Consider the following 11,879-nt stretch of genomic DNA (forward strand, 5'->3'; position numbering starts at 1 on the left):
AAGAAACTTTTCATTTATTCTTAAGGTTCTTAACCTGGGCTTCAGAGAATATATGAAGCTGAAATTACATGTAATATTTTTCTACGTGTATGTGTGTATGCATTTTTCTAGGGTGAGAGTACATAGTTTTCACCAGAATATCAAAAGTGATCTGTGACTCAGAAAAGTTTAAGAACCACATATACTACTGCTGGCTTTTTGTTCTTGTCAAATGAGGAATAAAAGAATAATTTTAAGCCTTAATTTCTTATACATTTTAAATTCTTTTTCCTCTTCCTTTTGATTGAAGATTAAAGGAGTAAGAGATTAAGGTGTCTCTTTAATTTACACTGGTAACTTATTTTGGGGGGAGGGGGCATGAAGGTAGGTAGATAGGTAGGCCTGTAACTGAACAACCTCAGTGAATTATGTACATATATAAGATGAACTTGTGTTAGATATTTTGAGGGTTTTCTTTGAGCGTAGATCAAATGCTGTTAGTGAATGTCAACAGATTGTTAATTCCTCAATTATACTGGATTTTATAAAATACTATTTGAAATAGATAACTACAGCTTAGACGTTAACTTTAATCCATATTATATTACATGCATTCTACCCTTATATTCTGGTGTTATTTGAGGTGTGGATTTTTCACCAAATAAAAAAATGCATGCAATTTTCTACGGTGACTCTTGCAGTTCAGGGAAGATTTAGGCACACTTCTAATGAAATACTGATAATATCTAATTGGTGGTAGTGGTGGTACTGGAAAAGAAATCCACTTCAAGAGCTGACTACAAAGAGTAGTTAAGAGTTTCTGTGACTATCTTTACAATTATGTAAAGTACAGATCTTAACAGAGTGCCTGGCACATTTTAGGGTGCTCAATGATAGCTCTTAGTATTATTATTACACAGATTCAACAGTGGTAAGAAAACTATTCTGCAAAATGGAAAGAGTTCCATCAAATCCCATTTACTTTAATGCAAACTTGGAGACATTTACAGTATTGTATTGTAAACCATTAGAAAAAACTGTTTTTCACACCTGAGTGAAATTAAAATCACTGTATCTCAATATTCTTTTTAGTGTAGCTTATTAAAGAGAAAACAACTCGAACTGTTTCTTTTTCTATTGTGCTTTCATTCCTTTCCCAGTGAAATATATATTAGCAACATAATCAATTCTTTAAATGTGAGTGAGCAAACTGGCAAAATGTCTGAATTTTGTATCTGACTTGGCATCCCCTCCCCTTTCAAATAATAATTCATTTGGTATAAACACATATAATCAAGTGAATCCACTCAAAGTGCCTTTAATGATTGCCTCCAGTGTCATTACATTCTGTAGGCTTGCTAGTGTATTTCCGGTTAACTTAATGCACGATTTAAACCCTTAGTAACTAGGAATCATTCCAATTCAGCCAGATTGTATTCCACGATGCTGAGGTTTACAAATATTTTCCTCTGCACGGTTATCGAGTTTGGGAGATTATTATCCCATTGACTGTTGACTGAAAGACACTGATCAGTATTGCTCTTAGTTGACTGAGTAGAAGAGGATGATCTCACCAGCGCAAGAGAAGTCGAATTTGATGACATTTCACCAGTGTTTCTCTGTAAGGGAAGGAAATTATACATATGTAGTTTATTGAGTTTAGTAAAATCCAAATACCGCCAAATAACATCCTTAGTCTTGGTTTACCAAAATGAACTGATTGTCCTCCCCCAAGATTAAAAATCTGTTGAATGAATACACTGATTTGGAAATATGCCCTTCCCAAACACAGACTGAGAAAAAAAAAAAATTAAAATAGCCTTTTAATGCCAAAATGCCATACCCTTGGCTTACATTTTTTGGGCATTCCAGTAGGTCTATACTTGGATCCTGTCTGATTCCTATCTAAAGGCACTTCACTTGGAACTTTAAATATCACCAGGAAACCCACATTTTGACCTTAATTACTTGTGAATGCCCCCAAAAGCTCTTTTTTTTTTTTTTTTTTTGCGGTACGCAGGTCTCTCACTGTCGTGGCCTCTCCCGTTGCGGAGCACAGGCTCCGGACCGCAGGCTCAGCGGCCATGGCTCACGAGCCCAGCCGCTCCGCGGCATGTAGGGATCTTCCCAGACCGGGGCACGAACCCGCGTTCCCTGCCTTGGCAGGCGGACTCTCAACCACTGCGCCACCAGGGAAGCCCCCAAAAGCTCTTATAAAGATGGCTGAAAAGGCAAATACAAGGGAGGAAGAGGCAAACAGAAACACATGTGGCAGTAGAAGCCAAAGAAGAGAGAAAGTACAGATTCTTAAAATGGGAGGTGGTGCTGGGGAGTGGGTGCTTTCTGCTGTACTTTTCAAGTGGGTAAAAAGCTGACTATATCACTTAGTGACTTGGGGCTTTTTATAACATACTTCAGCTGTGGAACCACTGGTCAATATGAGAGAAGTGTGCGGGTAAAGAGTCAACATCTGGGGCTCTTTCAAAAGGAAAAGGAATGAGGTGACCTCCCCCTTACTCTTATTTTACTATCTTTCTACTCTCTTAAACACAGCCCCTCCCCAGTCCATGTATTCATCGAGCTTCATCTAATTCCAATTGCTCTTGTACACTTTACCTGAAACAGGGTTTTCCAGAAGACAAACGTGAAGGCGAACGGAACGCAGCTCACTAGCAGGAACAGGAGGCTCATGGCTCCTCTACGGCCTCTTCACTCTTCTCGGGCACCGAGGCACTCAGCTGGCACTTGGGAAGCAGGGGGCTGCTAGCCGCCCAGACCACGGAAGCCGCTGACCAGTACGCTAAGCGCGCCGCGCTGCCTGGTGCAACTGGGACGCGCGGCAGCGTCCAGCTGGAGAGAGCTTGTGACCTCACAATTAGGCACACGCAGCGGGGCGCTACTCACAACCTGATGACGTAACACCGGCTTTCAGGAAACCAGGCAGCGCCTACTAACCGCCCACCTGGTTACAGAGTTAGAGACGATGGGAGAGTTTGGGATTTTCGGGAAGCTGAAACATGGTAGAAGTACAGACTCTAAATTGACTGGTTAAAACTAGATTTTAAAAATGCTCCCCCCCCTTTATTTTTGTTAAGATAAATTTATCTTTGCTGCAACCACTCCATTATTCATTTCAAAAACAAGTTCAAAAACGAAGTAGAAATGCTGTAAAAGTAGTTACCTACAAATTGTGAGTCTTGGCCAAATACCTCCTCCCTACCCCCGCTGCTATTTTAGGATTCACTCCAATCCTATTCACATTGGGATAGTTAATGTACATTTGTGTCACTGTACAGTTTAAAAAGTAATTCCAGGGTCATTCCTCCACATAGTTCTCACAATAATTTTGTGCTATAGGTATTTTTAATACTGTGTCTACTTTTGGAAATGCAGAAACAGATTCAGGTGTTAAGTAAACTCATTTGAAACTAGTAGCAAAAGCACGACTTGAACCCACAGAGTTTGAGTCCTGAGACAAACTCTCCCATTCCCTTACCCTCATCCCCATCCCCAGGACCTCTACCTACACTTGTGAGCCTCAAATATTTACTATTCTCCACCCAAGGAATTGAACTGTATATTTGGATTAGATAATGAGAGGGGATAGATACAGGAGTCATTGTACTAGACAAGTTAGAAGCATTCAAGAAATTCAGGTAAATGTACAAAATGGCACTGAACTAAAACGCAGAACTAAAAGCAATAGCCAGGGTAATCTCAAGATGAGTGTCAAAGTGTAATCCACTAACCCTGCTTGGGGAATAACTCAAATCTTCATATAGACAGGAAGGAGAGGAATTACATTTATACATTTTTCATATCAAACTTATTTCCCAATTATGAGTTCAGAGTTTAAAGATTTATTTAACACGTATTTATTAAACACCCACATAAAGGGTGGGCACTGTGCTGTATTCTGGGACTATGTCTATGAGCAAAAATAAAGTCTCTGCTCACCTGGAATGTGCACTCTAGTGTGAGAGATAGACATTAATCAATCAAATACTCACAGAAATAATGTAAAAGTATTAATGAGATAAGTGATAACAAGAAGTACATGATGGCACAGGAGCTTATAATAGGATATGAGATGTAAAGGAGAGTGAAGGTCCTGACTTTATGGCCTACTCAATTGAATGGATGGGAAATAACCAAGTATGGGGATGCTGATCATGAATTTGGTGTTGGACATGTTGAGTTTGAGGTGACTTTGAAACATAAAATAATTGATCTCAGGGAAATAAGTGAAAACATACATTTGGGAGGCATCTGCATATAAATGACAATTGAAGCTCTAGATGTGTAAGAAATTCTCTCATGTCAGTGTAGGGCGTACAAACTGAAAGAGAAGTAAGAATAGAGCATTGAAGTATTTAAATATTTAACAGTTGGGTGATAACACTTCCTTTGGCATGTAATTGTGGTTATCTTAACATTTAATTTCTTATTTCGTCAACTAAAATTGAATGAAGCCCAGTAACATTGTCTCTAACAATAGAATTTTGAATTTTGATCTTACTGGTATCCAAGGGAGCACCTCAAAGATTTTGGAAAATATTCTCATCACGCACATTGACTGTTGCTAACATTGACTTTTTCTGGCATTTTTTAAATTGTCATAAAGTATATAAAACATAGAACTTAACATTTTAACCAATTTTAAGTGTACAGTTCTGTGGCAGTAGGTGCATTCACATTGTTGTGCAACCATTACCACCATCCATCTCCAAAACTTTTTCATCTTTCCCAACTGAAAATCTGTACTGATTAAACACTAGCTTCCTATTCTCCCCTCCACACATGCCCTGGAAACCACCATTCTACTCTCTGTCTCTATGAATTTGACTATACTAGGTACCTTATATAAGTGGAATTACACAATATTTGTTGTGTTGTGACTGGTTTATTTCACTTAGCATAATGTCTTCAAGGTTTATCCATGTTGTAGCCCTTGTCAGAATTTCCTTCCTTTTAAAGCTGAATAATATTTCACTGCAACAATAACTTAAACTAAAAGAGTTGATTAAAAGACAAGCAATTCAGTGTGGGCAAGGGAGATTCATAAATGTATCGGGAAACCTAGTTTGTTATACTCTGTTGCTTTGTCATCTTCAACATACATCTTCCACCTCATGGTCCAAGTTGTTGCTGAACTGTTCTGTTACCAGGCTGGTGGAAAACGTGAAGGACGTGCCTCCTTTCTTTTAAGGACATTTCCCCAAAGTTGCACATGATACTACCACTTTCATTTTACTGGCCAGAATGTAGATACATGGCCAAATCTAGCTGCAAAGGAGGCCAAGAAATACAGTATTTATTCTGGGTACTGATAAGCCCAATCAAAATTTATGGTTATGCTACTGAGAAAGAGAGGATGAGGAATTATTGAAGGATGTCTATCAATCTCTGTGACATCTTCTAGAGGAGGGGATTTAGAATTTGTCTCAGGATACCAACCATCCTTGCACCCATAAGACACACATGAACTCCATCATTTGTAAGGACTTGGCTGATATTTGAAGATTAGGGAAAACAAGGGGGGAGGACAGCAATCTGGCTTGTTCAGAATTCTACCCATCTGCATCTTCCATCTTGCTTTAATTGAAATTGTCTAAAAATGGTTCTTCCCTTCCAATTGTTGTTCTTCGAGAACAAGTTCCAAGTAGATCACACCTATTCAAGGCCATGTGACTGGGCCTACTGCACTAACCATTTATATGTTGATACTTTTTCCTATTAACTGACATAATTTTGTGCTGATTGCTGTAAAAACAGAACATAAAACGTTTATTTTGTGAAATTCAATTAGGACATATTTTAGAGAAACTAAACAAAAATGAACTAAGAAACATGTTGAATTTTTTCTTTCTGATCATGCATTCTCTAGTCACATATTTCATCAACAGAGGGCATTGTAGGTTTATTTCATTTTTTTTGGTTGCTCTGTACTTTTCAATTACAGCTTCCTTTCATTTGGAATTGCACCATATTATCCAGGGCCAAATAAATAAGTGGTATGTTGTATTTGTTAAATATAGCACAGATCATTGATCTGTGACACCATAATCCAGACTTCACTACATATAAATTGCCATAGAATTTTGCTGAGAGCATGCCCTTTCAAATTAATCATATTTGAGTCAAAATTACTAGACCATATTTCTTTTATTTGATAAGAAAAAGGATAAAGACTGTATATGTTATGATCAACCCTAACCTGAGACATTTTTTGTTCCTCTACCCCCATATCACCTCTGATGTTGTAATACAGGCAAAATAAAAAGATTATATAATCTGAATGATGATGCTTAAATCTGGTGTTTTCTTTTCAGTGGCATTGTTTTACTTTAAGTGACATTTAGAGCTTATTTTAAGTGACCTTTAGAGCTGTAATATGTTCTGGAAAGTATTATGGGACTTGGAAGAAAAATTGCTTTTAGCTTTTTTACTAAGAGAAAGAGTTACAATGTCCCTCTCAAATTGAGACTTTAACAATTCATTATGTTTGTCACTGAAACTTTGAAATGCCAACCTGAAAATTTTATTAAAATATAATTTGCAGCTTTTTTATAACTTGTAATAATGGAAAATATGATAATTGTTCTTAATGTCAGTGGGAAATTTAAGTACAATACATGATTTTTCTAGTAATACATATACTTGGGTTGTCTAAAATAAACCAGTGGTTTTTTTTGAGGGGTGGTATGTGTGTGTGTGTAAGTGATGCCCTAGAAGAGATTTATAGAGCAAAACACGGGATAAATCAGGAAAAAGAAACCTTCCAAACAACTCTACCAAAGGTCCAGGAGACTATTCATTACTTTCCATTTATTCAACAAACGTTTACTGACTACCAGGCACTGTTCTAGAACAGTAGAGATACAGCTGTGAACAAAACAGACAAAAGTCCTCCTTGCAGCTTATATTCTACTGGGAAGCTATATTCAAATTCCCAGACTGATTATTTATGGGTTTTTTTTTTTTTTTTTTTTGTGGTATGCGGGCCTCCCTCTGTTGTGGCCTCTCCCGTCGCGGAGCACAGGCTCCGGACGCGCCGGCCCAGCGGCCATGGCTCACGGGCCCAGCCGCGCCGCGGCATGTGGGATCCTCCCAGACCGGGGCGCGAACCCGGTTCCCCTGCATCGGCAGGAGGACGCGCAACCACTGCGCCACCAGGGAAGCCCTATGGGTTTTTTTTTTTTTTCAGATTTTCAAGTAATATTTAATTAGCCAGTAATTTAAAAATTCAGATCTTGGCAAAAGAGGGAAGGCTCCCTAAAGCATTTTTTGAAGCTAACATAACCCTGACATAAAATCTTGCCAAATATAGCACAGAGAATTTAAAGACTGATTCTCTTAAAATGAAAAAAATCTAAAATAAAGCACTAAGCAAATAAAATATGGACAGTATTAAAAAAAAATCACCAAATATAATTTATTTCAGAATGTTAGGATGACAACATTAGGAAATCTCTTAGTATATCGTTTCCATAGGTCAAAAAAAAAAAAAGACGATATTATAAGACTATCTCAATAGACGTCCAAAAGAGGCATTTACTAAATTTCAACACCCATTTCTGGATTAACAAAACTAAACATTAATTTTTTAAAAGCCTGGGCATGAAAGAATAGGTCCTTAATATTATGATATTGAGATGAAAACAATAACCAACAACATCTGTAACAGTGACACACTGGAGACATTATAATCAACATCAAGAAAAAGACAACTGTGCTCCATCACTATAATCATTTAATAATGGTATAGAAATTCCAGTGAATGCAGTAAGAAATATCTGCATAGAAAATCTAAAAGATTCTACATAAAAAATCTTAGAAATCTTAGATCTAATGAGTTTAGTAAAGTGCCTGGATGCAAAGTAAATGAACAGATTAAAGAGCTTTCTTATATACTGGTAATAACTAGTTAGAAAATATAGTAGGAAAACATGACCACTTACAATGACAATATAATATACAAAATACCCAGAAAAAAAAATTGGCTGAAGAAAATTACAAAACTTTACTGGGAGAGATACAAGATTTACATAAATGTAGAAGAATAACATGTTCCTGGATAGGAAGACTAAACAATATAAACATGCCAAGTTTTCAAAAATTCAGATGTAATTTTACTGTAATTCAGATGAAAATCTCAAGAGGATTTTTGCAACTTGAGAAAATGCTTTTAACATTCATCTGGAAGTTTTAAAATATAAGACAGCCAAGAAATTTTTGAAGAACAAAAATAAAGAGAAGATACTTGCTTATATAAAAATGTATTAAAGAAACACTTTTTAAAACAATTTAGTGTTAGGACGGGAATATGTTGACATGGAAAGAAACTGGAAATCTCAGAACAAAGATGAATATTCTAGTAGAAAATTGGTAAGAACATAAAAAAAGAAGTAAAACAATTGACAAAAAATTATAATAATAATAATGCTCAGTCTAATTAGCAATCAAAGAAATAAAAGTTTAAGTGAGGTGTATATATTGATATTTGACTAATATTTTAAAGAAACTAATCCTCGATGATGATAAATGTGGATGCTCATTCTTCTTTTTCCATTCATGGTTGTTTTCATATGTTGGCTATTGTATATAATGCTGCAATGAACATAGGGGTGCATATTGCAAATCAAACCCACAATGAGATATCACCTCATATCTGTCAGAATGGCTATCATCAAAGAAACAACAAATCACAAATACTGGCGAGAACTGGAGAGAAGGGAACCCTCACGCACTGTTGATAAGAATGTAAATTGGTGCAGACACTATGGGAAACAGTATGGAGGGTCCTCAAAAAATTAAGACTAGAGGTACTATATGATCCTTTCATATGTTTATTGACTATTCATATTCCTCCTCTGTGAGTTACTTGTCCATATTCTTTGACCATCTTTTAACAAGTTTTTTAAAAAAACAAACATATAGGAGTTCTTTGTGGATTCCTGACCCCCGCCAACCTGGTTTTGGTTATACATGTTGGAAATGTCTTCTGCCAGTTGTATCTTCTAATTTTACCTTGTCTTTTGTCATATGGAAAAATGTAAATTATTGCATACTCCAATTTTGATATTTTACTGTATAGTTTTAGCTTTGGGTTCTTGTATGAGAAAGCCATTGACACCCACAAATCATACAGATAGTCCTCTATATTTTCTCCAATAGTTTTTTTTTCATATTTGGTTTTTACTTCCACTTGGAATTGATTTTTATTATTATGTGATGCTGGGTTCCAATTTTATTTTTCTTCATATATACTCAATTGAACCAACACCATTTATTGGAAAGCTTGTATTCTAATTTTAACATCATCTCTATTATATGCTAATTTTTCATATATGTACAAATGTATGCATATACACTTGGCTTCATTTCAGTTTCATTAGTCTGAAGGCTCCATCAGTATCACGCTGTTTTAATTACTATAGTTGTATAGTAAATTCTTACATGTAGTATTTTTGTGATTATTTAATTCTAAATATATAACAATTTCCTTTATGATTTCTTCTTTGAACCATTGATTAAGAAAAAATTGTTCTTTTTTTTTACAAATCCGTGCTTTCATCGTGGTTTTCATTTATTTCTATAATCTCTATAATCATTTTAGATATTTACAGTTGCTTTTCTATTGTTCTATTACTGTATTGTGTTTGGAGAATGAAATCAGTCATAGGTTTTCTTTATGGCCTAGTAATTTTTTAAAGGAAACTTTAAACTTTAGAATAGCTATAAATTCATAGAAAAATTGCAAAGCTAGTACAAAGAGTTCACATATATCCGTACCCCTATTATTATTTTTTTATTATTATTATTTTTTTGTACCCCTATTATTAACATCTGACATTAGTATAGTAAATCTGCCACAATCAATGAACTAATATTGGTACATTATTTTAAACTAAACTCCATACTTTATTCAGATTTCCTCAGTTTTTTTTTTTTAATCTAATGTTCTTTTTCTATTCTAGGATCACATCCAGGAAATACAATACATTTAGCTATCATGTCTCCTTATGCTCCTCTAGGCTCTCAGGTATTTTGCAGAATGTCCCTTAATTGCGGTTTCTACTGGTGTCCTTATTTTACCGTTCTGAGTGAAATATTGAAATAGTACCACCCTTTATGTCACTTTTCCCTCTCTGTTTTGTAATATAGTTGTCTTAAATATTTCTTCTACATTACATTTAAAACCACATCAAACAGTTTTACTTTTTTTTAAAACCATCAAATATAATTTAGAAAACTCAGGAGAAGAAGAAAAGCATATTGTATTCACCCATATTTTTGCTTGCCATGCTCTTCCTTACTTCCTGATGTTCCAAGGTTCTTTCTTTTATCATTTCCCTTTGGTTTAGAGGAACCCTTTTAGCCATTCTTTTACAGTATGTTTGTTGGCAAGAAATTCTCTTAGTGTTTCTCTCATCTGAGAATGTCTTGATTTTCCCTTTATTACTGAAGGGTATTTTTGCTGGATATACATTTACGGGGTTGCCAATTTTTTCCTTTTAGTTAATTCAACATCTCTGTCTATCCTCTTGGACTTGGCATTTACTGATTGTCTATTCTTGTTCTGTTTGGGATCATCCAACTTCTTAGTATGATGAGTGACTTTCTATTGAAATTTGGACATTTTCATATTATGAGATTCTGGATAGCACTGAAACCTTCAGGATGTTTTGCTGATTTTCTCTTTTCTCTGACAATGCTCTGGCAGTGAAAGAAGAGATGCTGCCTCATCACTGTCAGTTTGAGTAGAAGTAAAGATTCCCAACTTGGCTTCCATTGACATCTGAGTGTTGAAGAAGGGTGAACTCATTTCTGCTGTTAGGAGTGGACTTCCAGCTCCCCACATGGTCTCCACTGACACCGTGGTAGGGGTGATTTCACTGCCTCTCCGTAATGGTAAAAGTTCTGACTCTCCACTAGACCTCCTTTGACACAACCTCAGCAGGGAGGGAATACAGTGCCTCATTAATGGTGGGTGGGAAGTAAGCTCAGGACCCCCATGTAGTATCCACTGATGCCATGGGGATGGGATTCGTTGCAGGGATTGGTGTTGAAAGTCCCTGTTTTCTATTTGAATTTCTCTGAGCCATCTAATCAGGGGTGTTGGAGAGCCTTATTACAGGCTTGTGAGCGTAGATGTCTAGGTTCCCCATTCGGCCTTTGCCATCATGGGTAGGGGTCGGGCCACATTTTTTTTCTGTGGTGTCTTAGTGTAGTAGTTAGGTTCTAAGATGAGGATCAGAGCCCACTGTTTCTATTGTCTGGAAAGCACAGTCTCTACAAAATGTCAGATGATGCTTTAGACACATACATTCTACAGGTTTTGCACAGTTCATTATTTTTTCCATGAAAGCCTGCTCTGGACAGAAGAGGTTTAGGTGGATCCAGTGAAGATATGGTGAAAGCCCTGACCGAAGTCACATAAATTTGAAAGGAACTGCTGTCCTCTACTCTCCACATTAATCTAGTCTGGTAACTATTGGAAGATAGACTGAATGTGAAAAGTGGTTTAAACTATGGGTATTTTTTGTTTGTTGTTTTGTCCATTTTGGGGGGAATATTTTGTTTTATACAGCAGGTTCTTATTAGTTATCTATTTTATCCGTATTAGTGCATATATGTCAATCCCAATCTCCCAATTCATCCCACCACCACCACCACCACCCAGCCCCCAACTTTCCCCCTTGGTGTCCATACATTTGTTCTCTACATCTGTGTCTCTATTTCTGCCTTGCACACCGGTTCATCTGTACCATTTTTCTAGATTCCAAATATATGCTTTAATATACAATATTTGTTTTTCTCTTTCTGACTTACTTCACTCTGTATGACAGTCTCTAGGTCCATCCGCGTCTCTACAAATAGCTCAATTTCATTTCTTT

At 36.3% G+C, this 11,879-nt stretch overlaps 1 protein-coding gene across 1 annotated transcript; it reads right to left on the bottom strand.

The window, feature by feature from the left end:
* Nucleotides 1-1,391: 1,391 nt before the first annotated feature.
* CT83 (cancer/testis antigen 83) lies at nt 1,392-2,670 on the bottom strand. The gene is made up of 2 exons (XM_007117684.1): nt 2,596-2,670; nt 1,392-1,598 (listed from the first exon to the last, which is right to left on the bottom strand). Exons 1-2 carry the CDS (start codon nt 2,668-2,670, stop codon nt 1,392-1,394), a joined length of 282 nt encoding a protein of 93 aa, XP_007117746.1.
* Between the last annotated feature and the right edge of the window lie 9,209 nt (nt 2,671-11,879).

Source organism: Physeter macrocephalus, chromosome 21 (genome assembly GCF_002837175.3).
Source record: "Physeter macrocephalus isolate SW-GA chromosome 21, ASM283717v5, whole genome shotgun sequence".
NCBI lineage: Eukaryota > Metazoa > Chordata > Mammalia > Artiodactyla > Physeteridae > Physeter > Physeter macrocephalus.

Bases quoted from the DNA above. Each gene is read 5' to 3' on its own strand.
- CT83 (XM_007117684.1), bottom strand. From the start codon at position 2,670: ATGAGCCTCCTGTTCCTGCTAGTGAGCTGCGTTCCGTTCGCCTTCACG. The intron at 1,599-2,595 runs GTAAAGTGTACA...CTTCCCTTACAG, and splicing joins TCTGGAAAACCCTGTTTCAG to AGAAACACTGGTGAAATGTC.